The 17,221-nt window shown below is 38.2% G+C and overlaps 1 protein-coding gene and 1 long non-coding RNA gene across 3 annotated transcripts in view; one reads left to right on the top strand and one right to left on the bottom strand.

Moving 5' to 3' along the window:
* The window catches only part of PPA1 (inorganic pyrophosphatase 1), a 37,088-nt gene that overhangs the window by 5,563 nt on the left and 14,304 nt on the right, over window positions 1-17,221 (bottom strand). For both annotated transcript variants that reach the window (XM_067710684.1, XM_067710685.1), the window contains 5 exons: window positions 16,173-16,292; window positions 13,938-14,024; window positions 6,902-7,028; window positions 1,598-1,725; window positions 1,237-1,322 (listed from right to left, as the gene is read on the bottom strand). In XM_067710684.1, the coding sequence (XP_067566785.1) occupies window positions 1,237-1,322; window positions 1,598-1,725; window positions 6,902-7,028; window positions 13,938-14,024; window positions 16,173-16,292 (548 nt within the window). The remainder of the gene's footprint in view (window positions 1-1,236; window positions 1,323-1,597; window positions 1,726-6,901; window positions 7,029-13,937; window positions 14,025-16,172; window positions 16,293-17,221) is intronic.
* LOC137209255 (uncharacterized) overlaps window positions 1-17,221 on the top strand; it is a 43,034-nt gene that overhangs the window by 19,134 nt on the left and 6,679 nt on the right. The window lies entirely within an intron of this gene.

Below are 17,221 nucleotides of genomic sequence, written 5' to 3'. Positions count from 1 at the left end.
ACTTCATATAGAAAGCTAGCAATGTACATATATACTCATTTTGTAATTATTCACCTTGCTGAGCTCTTTTTTCTAGGGTTTTCTGGGTACACAATCATATCATCTGCAACAATTTGCTCCCCCTTTTCCAATATTCCTGCATCTTCTTTCTCTTATTTACTTCATCAACTAGTAGTTCCAGAACAACACTAGTTAAGTGGTAATGGTGGGCATTCTTTTATAAGCTTTAAAAGAGGAAGTACTGTACTAAAAATGATCTGGGGCCAGACAGACTTGGATGCGAGTCCTAACTCCAAAATGCTTACTGTGGTATGACTTTGGTTAAGTTTAATCTCCCTGCATCTGTGTTGCAGGCTTGGCAAATATTAACTGCTCAGTCATATTAGCTATTAGTAGTAGTAGTAGTTAATTCAGTGTGCATAGTAGATCCTGGTTTAGTTGTAATGAAACTTACATATTCACATCAGAGAACACCAACCCTTGAACTCAACCTGATTATACCCATCCCATTCTGAGCACCCTGATGCTAGGCAGGTTTTCCCGATTAGCCTTACAAAGCTCTGATCTCACTGCGCCCTTTATAGTTTTAGTTTGTACTTATTCAGAGAGTATCTTGTGGCATTTTTCAGTTGTTTATATAGTTACCTTCTGTAAAGAAAAAAAATGTTGCCTGCCATTCCAGTTCTACAAGGATCAAGCCATTAGCCACTACAGTCACCCACGGACAGTGAGCCCTGAGGGGAATTCAGGATGGAGAAAACCAGGAAACATTTGGGTATATTGGCCCCTAGATAGTTAACATGCATTTCTAAGAAAAAATTTCACATGACCCCAGATTCTTGCCTCTTCCCATACATAGAAAAACACTAAAATCATTAACTCGAGAGGTCTCTTCTTTATGAATAGCAGTAATCTTTTTATGCTTGACTACATGTTTTCCCGGCAAAAAAGTTCATATATATCCTGGCTCCTCCCTTATCTCTCCAGAGCAGTTCCTCAGAGCTATCTGAGAGGCTATCTTCCGGGCTACAGTCCTCGAATAAAACTTAACTCACAACCTTCCCGTTGTGTAGTTTTTCTTTCAGTCTACACTTCCTACTGACTTAATAAGCATTGACAAAACCAGTGTCTTTCCCTAAGTGAATGTAACGGTGGAGTATGTTAAGGTAATTAAAACCTCTGGAGTAAGCTAGTCTGCTTTGTGTGTTAAACATGCAGAAAAGAGTTAATGCTTACCAACTGATTCCTTTTCCATCAGTTTTCTTAGTCACTAATGCTCTCCAATAGTCATGAGTGCTTTTAATAATATCAATTGCAAAGTCCTATAATTTGAAGAGATATACGTTAGAATAATAGAAACGTGTTCTTTTCTTATTCTCGATATTTTCCCAAAGCCTGATAACTTAGTCTCTTTTGAATCACTTCTTTCTATCAAAAATGGAAGAAATCATTTAAATGAATAAATCAACATCAAGCCTGTCGTGTGTCTTTAGACATCTGTTTTATGACGATATTGTCTTTAGATGGTAACAATATGGTTAAATTATAAGTCTCAATACAAATAGGCCTAAAGCTACAGTTCTGAGTGACACATTACCTTATCTTTAAATTCTGCGTCGAAAGCAAACTGGTTCTCAGGTTTTCCATCAGGAACCTTGTACCTTCTAAACCAGTCCACAGTAGCTTCCAGGTAGCCAGGTTTCAGCCGTTTGACATCATTAATATCTAAGAAGAGAATAAGATTCTCTTCTCAGATTGCAAGATGTGTATGTAATTATTTATGCATTCAATAAAAATATCAAGTGCGTACTTTGAAAGAGCTACGGGATGGATTATCAAAAACTTTCAAGACAATGTTAGAGCTAACACCTTGTTGAGAAGAGAACACATACACACATTAAAAGGAAATCATCGGGGCTTCCCTGGTGGCGCAGTGGTTAAGAATCCACCTGCCAGTGCAGGGGACACAGGTTTGAGCCCTGACCTGGGAAGATCCCACATGCCACAGAGCAACTAAGCCCATGCGCCACAACTACTGAGCCTGCGCCCTAGAGCCCTTGAGCCACAACTACTGAGCCCTTGCACCACAACTACTGAGCCCTTGCACCACAACTACTGAAGCCTGCGCGCCTAGAGCCCATGCTCCGCAACAAGAGAAGCCACCACAGTGAGAAGCCTGGGCACTGCAGCGAAGAGTAGCCCCCGCTCGCCTCAACTAGAGAAAGCCCGCGAAGCAACTAAGACCCAACGCAGCCAAAAATAAATTAAATAAATAAATAAAAGGAAATCATCTAGTGTCTTAAAATAGCTCTGACATTAAGTACACTAAGAGAACAATCAGTACCATAGTGACTCCTACTAGATAAGAGAAGGGAGAAATAACTGGCAGCTACATAATGAGAATAGTTCGGCAGGTGTACATAAACTTCTAAGAGATGGACAGAAGATACCAAAAGACAGGTTGAGGCTGTATTCGAGGATCACACCCCAATTACATACAAAAAGACAAGAAAAATGCATTATACATATTCATTGATAGGTTACATATTAAATGTGAATAGGCTTTTCTCACTCTACAGTATAGGCATTCAGTATCACAATACTTTAGTTCCGGCCAACAAAAAAAAAGTGTCCTGTGTAAAAAACTTTTAAAAGTTTCTGTACAGCCATTAACAGTGCCTAGCCTCAATGTCATCAAACTCAAGTTTAAATGACTGAACTGCTTCTCCATGCAAACAAATATTAGATACATGTGCAAAAAAAAAAAAAATCCACCAGGAAAATTGTAATTGGAAGGAGGAATACATTCAACAACAGCTTATTTATATTTCTTTAAAATAACTTTGCTTAAGCCCAGTTTATAATCTACATAGTTAAAGAATACCATGCATTTTATTATCAGGGTACCACTAAAAGTATGGAAAGGTTACAAACTGAACTGGGAAATGTTTAAACACTGATAAATTTCAAGGAACTTAGAATTCATATAAAACGTATCATCTGATACAGAAATAGTTTGAAAATCCAGAAATCCAAAATACAAGTGTAGGGTATCTTCCAACAAATTTTCCATCCAGTTCTATTCCTTAGGAATACCAACTGGGTGTCCGACAATTCAATTATGACACTATCTAACTGGAGTTAGCATCAAGTCCCACAGTCAGAGGGTTCAGTTCCACAAGACTGATCCCACTTCAGACGCTGATCGCCAAGTCCCAGGCCACCCATACTTCTGACCAACAGCTATAAATCAGAGTTCCCTACAACTCTCTCCTCAGGTTTGATAATTTGCTAGAAAGACTCACAAAACTCAGGAAAACACTGTGCTATGTTTACTGGTTTAGTATAAAGGATACAACTCAGGAACAGTCCAATGGAGGAGATGCATAGGGCACAGTATGCGGGGTGCATAGTTTCCATGCCCTCTGGTGGGGAGGCGTGCCACCCTCCCAGCAATTCAGTGTGTTCACCAACTTACAAGTGCTCTACATCTCGTGACTCCAGACTTTTTATGGAGCCTCCCCTCCCGATCCCAGAGGTCAGTGGTTGGGGCTGGAGGTTCCCACCCTCTAATCATTCAGTTTTCCTGTTGACTGAACTGGTCTGAGGCTAGCTAAGGGCCCCACCGTAAGTCACCTTATTAGCATAAACTCAGGGGTGATGAAAGGGGCTCATTATGAATAAAAAAGACACTCGTAACTCAGGAAAGTCCAAGTGTTTTAGGAGTTCCTTGCCAGGAACTGGAGACAAAGATCAAACATATTTTTGTATTACATTGCAGCAAGGAAAAATATAACAGTTGATTAACTCACTGACTGTGAACCAGGTATTGAAAGGTATGCCGGATCCTGACTAGGGAACTGTGAACACCAGACCCAGAGGAAAAAAGTAGGAGAAAAGAACTCAGTCAATTTTTGTTCCTCCAGTTGTACATTATACACGTACAGACAAAGCCAGTGGTCTGCAGAGCTCCCTGAACTGCCTCCTGATGCCACATCAAGATCCTACCAAAGACAAGGACTCCCCTGGCAGTCCAGTGGTTAGGACTCCGTGCTTTCATTGCCAAGGGCCTGGGTTCACTCCCTGGTCAGGGAACTAAGATCTCACAAACCACATGGCAAAAAAAAACCAAACAAAAAAACCCCCCAGGATTAAAATATAAAAATAGCCCCCCAAAAAGTCACTGGATTTCAGAATAAAATAAAAAAAAAAAATAAATTAAAAAATTTATTAAAAATAAAAAAAATAAATTATTAAACATTAAAAAACATTAAATTTATTAAAAAAAAATAAATTAAAAAAAAAAAAAAGATCCTACCAAAGACAGCACCAGTTCTGTGCTGTTCCCTGGATTCAGCCTCTAACCAGCATGCAACCACGTGCATAAAATGCTCAATTTCCTGATGCCCACAATTGAGGCAGAAGGGTCACTGGCTGTCGTGGGCTCACAATAACAAAGGGGATCAACATGGCCAACCTGGTTGCTTTACTGGGTAGGCCATCCTCTTCCATGGCTCTGTGTGTATCCCTCCCAAATTTGTGGCTTGTCAAGAGTTCTACTCTTAGTTAGTTCTACCTAATACTCTTCCAGTTATAACTGATGATGGACATTGCCTTAGGCTGACATTTAAGGAAAGCTGCATACTGCTTGCATCATGGGGCCAACCCCCCAGAGAAAATTTTAGGGTCCTAATAACCTCTACTGCAGGGAAATGACACCCAGAAAATTGTGCTGATGTAATGATGGCGTGGCTTCATTAACTGTGGCCAAAGCACGCTATTTAGCATGTGCACTCTTGTGTAAATAGCACATCTGAAAATGGACACACATTCCTACATTTAGAATCAGAGCTAAATGTCGGAATGCATTCTCATCGTACAAAATTTAGTCAATACAGAAGTATCTGAAACGAAAAGTCAGACTCTTTTCATCTTTCTTCCCAATGTACTATTAAAGGTTGGCGTTGAGTCCTTTTTAAATGAGTTTACATATAATTTGCATATATTTAAATATATATGAGATCGTACTCTGTAAAACAGCAGAAAGAAATAATGTAAGTGCTATATTTATAAAATTCTTAGAAGGAAACATAACTAAGTCTTTGTGACCTTGGATTAGGCAATGGTTTCTTAGATAATGATACCAAAAGCACAAGCAATAAAAGAATAGACTACATCAAAACGAAAAACTTGAGTGCTTCAAAGGATACCATTAAGAAAACGAAAGGACAGGGCTTCCCTGGTGGCGCAGTGGTTGAGAGTCCGCCTGCCGATGCAGGGGACGCGGGTTCGTGCCCCGGTCCGGGAGGATCCCGCGTGCCGCGGGGCGGCTGGGCCCGTGAGCCATGGCCACTGAGCCTGTACTCCGCAACGGGAGAGGCCACAACAGTGAGAGGCCCACGTACCGCAAAAAAAAAAAAAAAAAAAAAAGAAAATGAAAGGACAAATCCACAAAATGTAAGAAAATACAGACAAATCATATATCTGATAAAGGTTTAGTATCCAAAACATGTAAGTACTCTTATAACTCAAAAATAAAAAGACACACCCCACTAGAAGGGTTATAATTTAAAAAGATAAATAACAACTAGTGCTGGCAAAGAAGTAGAAAAATCGGAACATTATGCACTGCTGGCAGGACTGTAAGATGGTGCAGCCGCTTTGGAAAAAAGTTTGGCAGTTTCTCAAGAGACTAAACATAAGAGTTACCATATGACTCAGGAACTCCACTCCTAGGTATATACACCCAAGAGGATTAAAAACACACGTCCACACAAAAACTTGTACAGGAATGTTCATAGCAGCTGCATTATTCCTAATAGCCAAAAACAACCCAAATGTCCTTCAACAGATGAATGGACAAACAAAATGTGATATATTTCTATATAATAGAATATAACTCAGCCATTAAAAAAATGAGTACTGATACATGCTACCACATGGATGAACCTAGAAAACCTTATGCTAAGTAAAAGAAACCTGACACAAAAAGGCCACATATTTTACAATTCCATGTACATGAAATATCCAGAAAAGGCAAATTCATGGACACAGAAAGCAGATTAGTGGTTGTCGGGTCCTGGGAGGAGGAGGGAACAGGGAGTGACTACTAAAAGGTAGAGTTTCTCTTTGGGGTGATGTAAATGTTCTAGAATGAGATGAGTGGTGAGTTGCACAACACTGTGAATGTACTAAATGCCACTGAACTGTACACTTTAAAATAGTTCAAATGGTGAATTTTATGTTATGTTAATTTCACCACCCAAAAAAAAAGGGCATGAAGTACTGATACATGTTACAATGTGGATGAACCTTGAAACCAGTATGCTAGCTGAAAGAAGCCGGATATCATGTGACCCCATTTGTGTGAAATTTTCAGAATAGGAAAATCCATAAAGACAGACAATAGACTGGTAGTCGTCAGGGACTGAGCGATGTGGGGATAGGGAGTGACTGCTAATGGATATGGGGCTTCCTGTCAGAGTGGTGAAAATGTTCTGGAATTAGATAGTGGTGATGGTTAACAGACTAGTGTATGTATCAAAACCCACAGAACTGTACACTTTAAAATGGTGAATTTTATGGCATGTGGATTATATCTCAGTTTTCAAATTTTTAAAAATAAATAAATAGAGCAACTAAGTGTTAGCATGTGGGGAAGGAAAGAAGAAAACAGGAAATACAAACTACCAGATTTGTTCTTTCCTGGAATGAAGGAGAAAGTTTACTTAGTTAACCACAGAAGTTCAGTAGTAGAAATAACAATGCTTTGTTAAATTTTTTGCTCCTCCATTCTTTAACAGTTTGAAGGCATGGGTTTACAACTCTGTCATTACAGGTTAAGTTTGGTGCTGGGTAAGATTTAGGTATAAAGACTTCAGACCCTACAAATATTTCTTACCGTTATAATTGGCTGCATCAGGATCATCCACGTTAATGGCAATGACTTTCCAGTCGGTTTCCCCTTCATCGATCATAGCCAGTATGCCCAGAACTTTCACCCTGATTATTTCCCCTCTTGCACATACCTGAAAGTCAAAAAACACAGCCAGATCAATACTACAGAATGAAACTTTGGAAGAAAAGTTTTACTTGGTGGATAATAGGAAATGAGGAAGACGCCAAATTTCTGCAAACTTAAGATTGTTCCTTTAAGCAATTTTTAAAAAGTTAGGAGGGACCTTCAAGATGGAGGAGGAGTAAGATGTGGAGATCCACCTTCCACCCCACAAATACATCAAAAATACATCTACATGTGGAACAACTCCTACAGAACACCTACTGAATGCTGGCAGAAGACCTCAGACTTCCCAAAAGGGTCTTGGTGCTCCAGCCAGGTGTCAGGCCAGAGCCTCTGAGGTGGGAGAGGCGAATTCAGGACATTGGATCACCAGAGACCTCCTGGCCCCACGAAATATCAATCAGCGAGAGCTCTCCCAGAGATCTCTGTCTCAAAGCTAAGACCCAGCTCCATTCAATGATCAGCAAGCTCCAGTGCTGGATACACCATGACAAACAACAAGCAAGACAGGAAAACAACCCCACCCATTAGCAGAGAGGCTGTCTAAAATCATACTAAGTTCACAGACACCCCAAAACGTACCACCGGATGCGATCCTGCCCACCAGAAAGACAAGATCCAGCCTCATCCACCAGACCACAGGCACCAGTCCCCCCGACCAGGAAGCCTACACAAGCCACTGAACCAACCTTACCCACTGGGCACAGACACCAAAAATAATAGGAACTACGAACCTGCAGCCTGTGAAAAGGACACCCCAAACACTGTAAGTTAAGCAAAATGAGAAGACAGAGAAATATGCAGCAGATGAAGGAGCAAGGTAAAAACCCACCAGACCAAACAAATGAAGAGGAAATAGGCAGTCAACCCGGAAAAGAATTGAGAATAATGATAGTAAAGATGATCCAAAATCCTGGAACTAGAATGGAGAAAATACAAGAAACGTTTAACAAGAAACTAGAAGAACTAAAGAGCAAACAAACAATGACAAACAACACAATAAATGAAATTAAAAATTCTCTAGAAGGAGTCAATAGCAGAATAATGGAGGCAGAAGAACAAATAACTGACCTGGAAGATAAAATAGTGGAAATAACTACCACAGAGCAGAATAAAGAAAAAAGAATGAAAAGAATTGAGGAAAATTTCGGAGACCTCTGGGAAAACATTAAATGCACCAACATTCGAATTATAGGGGTCCCAGAAGAAGAAGAGAAAAAGAAAGGGACTGAGAAAATATTTGAAGAGATTATAATTGAAAATTTCCCTAATATGGGAAAGGAGAGAGTCTATCAAGTCCAGGGAAGAACAGAGAGTCTCATACAGGATAAATCCAAGGAGAAACACACCAAGACACATATTAATCAAACTATCAAAAATTAAATACAAAGAAAAAATATTAACAGAAGCAAGGGAGGGCTTCTCTGGTGGTGTAGTGGTTAAGAATCCCCCTGCCAATGCAGGAGACACGGGTTCGAGCCCTGGTCCAGGAAGATCTCACATGCTGCAGAGCAACTAAGCCCGTGCACCAAAACTACTGAGCCTGCGCTCTAGAGCCTTCAAGCCAAGCTACTGAAGTCCGCGTGCCTAGAGCCCATGCTCCGCAACAACAGAAGCCACCACAATGAGAAGCCTGCGCACCGCAACAAAGAGTAGCCCCTGCTCACCGCAACTAGAGAAAGCCTGCGCACAGCAACGAAGACCCAACGCAGCCCAAAATAAATAAATTTATTTTTAAAAAAAGCAGCAAGGGAAAAGCAACAAATAACATACAAAGAAATTCCCATAGGGTTAACAGCTGATCTTTCAGCAGAAACTCTGCAAGCCAGAAGGGAGTGGCAGGACACATTTGAAGTGATGAAAGGGAAAAATCTACAATGAAGATTACTCTACCCAGCAAGGATCTCAACCAGATTCGAAGGAGAAATTAAAACCTTTACAGACAAGCAAAAGCTAAGAGAATTCAGCACCACCAAACCAGCTTTACAACAAATGCTAAAGGAAATTCTCTAGGCAGGAAACACAAGAGAAGGAAAAGGCCTACAATAACAAACCCAAAACAATTAAGAAAATGGTAATAGGACCATACATAGGGATAATTACCTTAAATGTAAATGGATTAAATGCTCCCACCAAAAGACATAGACTGGCTGAATGGATACAAAAACAAGACCCATATATATGCTGTCTGCAAGAGACCCATTTCAGACCTAGGGACACATACAGACTGAAAGTGAGGGGATGGAAAAAGATATTCCATGCAAATGGAAATCAAAAGAAAGCTGGAGTAGCAATTCTCATATCAGACAAAATAGACTTTAAAATAAAGACTATTACAAGAGATGAAGAAGGATACTACATAATGATCAAGTGTTCAGACCAAGAGTATATAACAATTGTAAATATTTATGCACCCAACATAGAAGCACCTCAATACATAAGGCAAATGCTAACAGCCATAAAAGGGGAAATCGACAGTAACACAATAATAGTAGGGGACTTTAACACCCCACTTTCACCAATGGACAGATCATCCAAAATGAAAATAAATAAGGAAACAAGCTTTTAATGATACATTAAACAAGATGGACTTAACTGATATTTATAGGACATTCCATCCAAAAACAACAGAATACACTTTCTTCTCAAGTGTTCACAGAAGATTCTCCAGGATAGATCATACCTTGGGTTACAAATCAAGCCTTTAAATTTAAGAAAATTGAAAATGTATCAAGTACCTTTTCTGACCACAATGCTATGCGACTAGATATCAGTTACAGGAAAAAAACTGTAAAAAATACAAACACATGGAGGCTAAACAATATGCTACTAAATAACCAAGAAATCACTGAAGAAATCAAAGAGGAAATTAAAAAAACACCTAGAAACAAATGACAATGAAAACACGATGACCCAAAACCTATGCAATGCAGCAAAAGCAGTTCTAAGAGGGAAGTTTATAGCAATACAATCCTACCTCAATAAACAAGAAAAATCTCAAATAAACAATCTAACCTTACACCTAAAGCAATTAGAGAAAGAAGAACAAAAAAACCCCAAAGTTAGCAGAAGGAAAGAAATCATAAAGATCAGATCAGAAATAAATGAAAAAGAAATGAAGGAAACGATAGCAAAGATCAATAAAACTAAAAGCTGGTTCTTTGAGAAGATCAACAAAATTGATAAACCATTAGCCAAACTCATCAAGAAAAAAAGGGAGAAGACTCAAATCAACAGAATTAGAAATGAAAAAGGAGAAGTAACAACTGACACTGCAGAAATACAAAGGATCATGAGAGATTACTACAAGCAACTCTATGCCAATAAAATGGACAACCTGGAAGAAATAGGCAAATTCTTAGAAAAGTACAACCTTCCAAGACTGAACTAGGAAGAAATAGAAAACATGAACAGACCAATCACAAGCACTGAAATTGAAACTGTGATTAAAAATCTTCCAACAAACAAAAGTCCAGGACCAGATGGCTTCACAGGCAAATTCTATCAAACATTTAGAGAAGAGCTAACACCTATACTTCTCAAACTCTTCCAAAATATAGCAGAGGGTGCAATACTCCCAAACTCATTCTATGAGGCCACCATCACTCTGATACCAAAATGTCCAGACAAAGATGTTACAAAAAAAGAAAACTACAGGCCAGTATCACTGATGAACATAGATGCAAAAATCCTCAACAAAATACTAGCAAAATGAATCCAGCAGCACATTAAAAGGATCATACACCATGATCAAGTGGGGTTTATCCCAGGAATGCAAGGATTCTTCAATATACGCAAATCAGTCAATGTGATACACCATATTAACAAACTGAAGGATAAAAACCATATGATAATCTCAATGGATGCAGAAAAACCCTTTGACAAAATTCAACACCCATTTATGATAAAAGCCCTCCAGAAAGTAGGCATAGAGGGAACTTATCTCAACATAATAAAGGCCATATATGACAAACCCACAGCCAACATCGTTCTCAATGGTGAAAAACTGAATTCATTTCCACTAAGATCAGGAACAAGACAAGGATGTCCACTCTCACCACTATTATTCAACATAGTTTTGGAAGTTTTAGTCACAGCAATCAGAGAACAAAAAGAAATAAAAGGAATCCAAATCAGAAAAGAAGTAAAGCTGTCACTGCTTGCAGATGACATGATACTATACATAGAGAATCCTAAAGATGCTACCAGAAAACTACTAGAGCTAATCAATGTATTTGGTAAAGCAGCAGGATACAAAATTAATGCAGAGAAATCTCTTGCGTTCCTATACACTAATGATGAAAAATCTGAAAGAGAAATTAAGGAAACACTCCCATTTACCATTGCAACAAAAAGAAAAAAATACCTAGGAATAAACCTACCTGAGGAGACAAACGACCTGTATGCAGAAAACTGTAAGGCACTGATGAAAGAAATTAAAGATGATACAAAGAGATGGAGAGATAGACCATGTTCCTGGATTGGAAGAATCAACATTGTGAAAATGACTCTACTACCCAAAGCAATCTACAGATTCAATGCAATCCCTATCAAACTACCAATGGCATTTTTCACAGAACTAGAACAAAAAGTTTCACAATTTGTGTGGAAACACAAAAGACCCCGAATAGCCAAAGCAATATTAAGAAAGAAAAATGGAGCTGGAGGAATCAGGCTCCCTGACTTCAGACTATACTACAAAGCTACAGTAATCAGGACAGTATGGTACTGGCACAAAAACAGAAATATAGATCAGTGGAACAGGATAGAAAGCCCTGAGAAAAACCCACACACATATGGTCACCTTATCTTTAATAAAGGAGGCAAGAATATGCAATAGAGAAAAGACAGCCTCTTAAATAAGTGGTGCTGGGAAAACTGGACAGCTACATGAAAAGAATGAAATTAGATCACTCCCTAACACCATACACAAAAATAAACTCAAAATGGATTAAAGATCTAAATGTAAGGCCAGATACTATAAAACTCTTAGAGGAAAACATAGGCAGAACACTCTATGACATAAATCACAGCAAGATCCTTTTTGACCCACCACCTAGAGAAAGGGAGATAAAAACAAAAATGAAGGGGACCTAATGAAACTTAAAACTTTTGCACAGCAAAGGAAACCATAAACTAGACGAAAAGATAACCCTCAGAATGGGAGAAAGTATTTGCAAATGAAGCAGCTGACAAAGGATTAACCTCCAAAATATACAAGCAGCTCATGCAGCTCAATATCAAAAAAACAAACAACCCAATCAAAAAATGGGCAGAAGACCTAAATAGACATTTCTCCAAAGATATGCAGAATGCCAACAAACACATGAAAGGATGCTCAACGTCACTAATAATTAGAGAAATGCAAATCCAAACTAAAATGAGGTATCACTTCACACTGGTCAGAATGGCCATCATCAAAAAATCTACAAACAATAAATACTGGAGAGGGTGTATTGCACTGTTGGTGGGAATGTAAATTGATACAGCCACTATGGAGAACAGTATGGAGGTTCCTTAAAAAACTAAAAATAGAACTACCATATGACCCAGCAATCCCACTACTGGGCATATATCCTGAGAAAATCATAATTCAAAAAGAGTCATGTACCACAATGTTCACTGCAGCTCTATTTACAATAGCCAGGACATGGAACCAACCCAAGTGTCCATCGACAGATGAATGGATAAAGATGATGTGCCACATATATACAATGGAATATTACTCAGCCATAAAAAGAAACGAAATTGAGTTATTTGTAGTGAGGTGGATGGACCTAGAGTCTGTCATACAGAGTGACGTAAGTCAGAAAGACAAAAACAAATACCATATGCTAACATATATATATGGAATCAAAAAAAAAAAATGGTTCTGAAGAACCTAGGGACAGGACAGGAATAAAGATGCAGATGTAGAGAATGGACTTGAGGACAAAGGGAGGGGGAAGGGTAAGCTGAGACAAAGTAAGAGAGTGGCATTGACATACATACACTATTGAATGTAAAACAGATAGCTAGTGGGAAGCAGCTGCATAGCACAGGAAGATCAGCTTGGTGCTTTGTGACCATCTAGAGGGGTGGGATAGGGAGGGATGGAGGGAGACACAAGAGGGAAGGGATATGGGGATATATGTATACATATAGCTGATTCATTTTGTTATACAGGAGAAACTAACAGAACAATGTAAAGCAATTATCAATAAAGATGTTAAAAAAAAAAAGCTAAACAAGTGTCCATTAGTCCCATCAGAGTTGAGGGTAATTAATGTTTTTAATCTGTCATCGATGGTACTGAAGAAAAAGTCCTCCATAATTTATTTCAAATACCTATTTTAATGTACTTTCTTTACCTTTTATTTTATAGAAGTCACTGAGTTAGGCAAGTCATACAATATGCCTGAACGTGATGAGTTAAGCAACTGAATGACAACTTTCTTTTCAGTCGCTTAAGATTTTCTTGAGGCTGGGAAAGATCATAAAGAAAATAACTATAATCAGAATCTTAGAGCAACCCTCCTTGAGAGAGGAATCCCTACCATAAATCTCCAACTCATGAGGTTACCTGGTTTGGGCCAATTCACTGGTCATTCCAAATCCTTAGGCAAGGTTTGCCTTGTTGCCTCCTGGTAGCCTTCATCTATTGACTACTCATCTGCCTTCTAAAGCAATGCAGAACATGTACAGTTCTTCCACACACAAGCATACAATACACATTTTTTTCTAGGCTAGGTTTAAATGTACAAATTATAATGTAGAAATGCTTAGAATGGAATGGAAGCTTTTGTCACCCAAAGAGACCCATCATAACTTCACTAATATTCATATATGTTATTTACAATATTTTTAAAAGTATGAAGCTTGTATATTTCATTGATATCATCTCAACTCTACAGAAAAATATTTCAGATTCCGTTACCTTGCTTCCAATTTCACACACATCAATTGGGTCATTGTCACCACAGCAGCCGGTGTGTTCATCGTTGTGTCTTGGGTCTTCCCAAGTCTAAAAAAAAAAATAAGATAGAGTATATCATTCCTGTATATGCTAATGACAAAGTGGATCATGTTGGCATTAAAAGATAACATCCCATGATCTTTCTGCAAAAATATGAATCTTCAGCTATTTATTCTCATTAAAAAGATCTTTTTAAAAAATAATTCTTTATTCACGTCTAAGAATCTTAACTACACACAATAATCTTAACTAAATGCTGGGCTCCTATTAAGTGCATAATGCGGAACTAAATTTAATCTTTAAAATGGATAATCATGCTATTTTAAACAAACAAAACCCAACTATCTAATAACTGAGACAATATGCAAACACAAATGTAGAGCCAGATGTTCACTTAAAAAATATAGTAAAAGAAAACTGCTTTGATGAACTTTTAGTACTTACTATCTTCTACTAACCAGATTTTCTTTAAAATAAATCTCCAAGCAGAGATGGGTAGGTGGTAATATTAAGATGGAAATGACGTGTGCTGGTGGCAAAAATGTCATCGCTGACCAGGAGCCAAGAATAAAAAGTTTAATCAGGATTTGCTGAAGCTTTAAATTGCTGGGTTTCTTCCCTGCTAAACTGCAAGACAGAGTCCTTGCAGAGCAGCTCACAGAAGAAGTGATGGCCTGTGCCTGCCAGGAAGTTCAGTTTAAAGTGTAGCTGTTGTTTTGGTTCTTTTCCCTCCCAATCCGGAACATGTTTCTTGGATTTGTTTGCTTACTCAGCTGGAGTAAAGGCAGAGAGATAAAAGTAAAGGGGGAAAAGGAAGACTGGACCCAACAAAGCCAAATCCAAGCTACAGAAGTGTAAGTATTTCAGCAATGTGTTCCCAGAGGGATGATATTTCAAGACTAAATAGTGAATCAACTGAAGCACAAGGTGAAGTGCTGTAACAAAGCAAACGACCTTGTGACTACCTAGCAAGCTAGATGGGTTTGACCTATGTTTTAGTAACTTACAGATCGTTTCACAGTAGATTCCACTTAATAGACTTAATGGTTAATAAAAACAAACCATTTATCAACAGGAAGAAAATAAATTGAATATTTCATTTAAAGATCCTAAGTGCCACAGCATTAGCTTAACCAAACCAGAATTAAATATACATTATTTACTCATAGTAGACACGATGCTAGTGATTCTTCATTCAAATATTAAATAAGAGCCTACTACACACTGGTATTGTGCTGGGGATAAATTGGTAAACAATGCAGATATCCCCCCTCCTCAAAGCTTTGACTGTTTAGGAAACAGAATCCCATTATTACTTTACCACAAATAGCTTGGCACAAAGAAAGTAATCAGGACTATAGAGATACAAGTCAGCAGCTGTGAGAACTTACATGTGCCAGGTACTAAGTGCTTTATTCCTCAAATAGACACACAAGCTATGTACTAGGAATATCCCAGGAGAAAATATTAACATCTCAGGGAGGAAGAAGCAGAGGCAAGTTAGATAAGCTTTCGTAGACAGTTTAGATTTATTTTCAGTTTTAGTGAGGGCCACTGGTAGGTTTTAAGCAGGGACATGATAATGAATCTGATTTACGCTTTAGAAGCCTGCAACTGGGACTTCCCTGGCAGTCCAGTGGTTAAGACTTTGCCTCCCAACGCAGGGGGTGCGGGTTCGATGGGGGAGTTAAGATCCCACATGCCTCCCGGCCAGAAAACCAAAACATAAAACAGAAGGAATACTGTAACAAATTCAATAAAGACTTTTAAAATGGTCCACATCAAAAAAAATCTAAAAAAAAAAGTAAGTGGCAGACTTGGAATTTGCACCCTCATCTGTGTGGTGCCGTAAGATCAGTGCTTTTAAGCACTAGTCTACACGGCCTCTCTCAATAGATACGCCACTCGTTCTGTAAAGAAGGAATTTGTGTAGTTTATAACCAGTCCATATAAAAAAAATTTCAGAAAAGAGCAAACTTTCAAATGTGAATTCAAACATTGTAAATATTTACCTTTTAGTTCATCTTGAAAATAAGTTACTTAAGGAAGTATTAAAATGAGTTAATTACCCCTTATGTTTTTATAAACTACTATAGCAAAACTTTTTGAAGGTGTTTAAATCTTTTTTACTAACAGTAGTAGGTTAAATTTTTGTAAGCTAAAAAGTACATTTCTAGCAAGTGCACAGAGACATACCTGAGGGATGGCACCATAGTTCCAGATATATCCTTTATAAGGGAACAAATTTGCAACATAACGGAGTTTTCCTTTTTTCACATCTTGTTTAATTGGGTTTAAAGGATCCTTTGTAGCAATCTGAAATAAAAAATTTCAAATCATTGTATATTTGTATGTGAAATACTATTCAAATAGGGATTTAAGGAAATGAATTATGAAATGCACTAGTTCCACTTTAATGATATATTTTTACTCCTAACACTTTTATAATTTGAAATAAGTTTCTCCATAATCAGCCTTTAAGTGGAAAACATTTGAGGTATACAGGAACTATCACAAAGGGAAAAAGAACATTTACTAATTCCAGAAAGCAAAAATTAGCTGGAATAAATCCTAACATTTGAGAAAATATCTAACTTCAGCTTTCCTTTAAAACATTTAAAATTATTCAAATATTTGGCTGTCTATTACATGTGAAGTGTTGTTACTGTCAGAAAGCATTATTAAGTGACAGAAAATGTTACAAATATCCATAATGAAAAGTCAAATCTATTAGGTATCATCAGAAAAAAATTAACAGGGACTTCCCTGGTGGCGCAGTGGTTAAGAATCCACCTGCCAGTGCAGGGGACGCGGGTTCGAGCCCTGGTCCAGGAAGATCCCACATGCCGCAGAGCAACTAAGCCCGTGCTCCACAACTACTGAGCCCTCGTGCCACAACTACTGAAGCCCACGCACCTAGAGCCTGTGCTCTGGAACAGAAGAAGCCACCGCAATGAGAAGCCCGCGAACCGCAACGAAGACCCAACGCAGCCAAAAATAAATAAATAAATAAAAATTTTTTAAAAGAAATAAATTAACAAAATGTGACAAAAATTCCAATAAAATCATTTATGGCTGGAGTGACTGAAGCAAGCCTGTTGACTACATGGAGGAGTCAACGATGGAATTAAAGGGAAGAAGACAGAAGCGAAAAAGGTAATTCTAGGCTTTGGGAATGACAGAAGGCAAGTCTGTAGCATATTTGTAAACAGCAAATGGTTGAGTTTAGTTGGAGCACAGAGGGA

This window comes from Pseudorca crassidens, chromosome 16 (genome assembly GCF_039906515.1).
Source record: "Pseudorca crassidens isolate mPseCra1 chromosome 16, mPseCra1.hap1, whole genome shotgun sequence".
NCBI lineage: Eukaryota > Metazoa > Chordata > Mammalia > Artiodactyla > Delphinidae > Pseudorca > Pseudorca crassidens.
The sequence above is the reverse complement of the archived record's forward strand: the minus strand, read 5'-3'. Positions and strand labels throughout refer to the sequence as shown.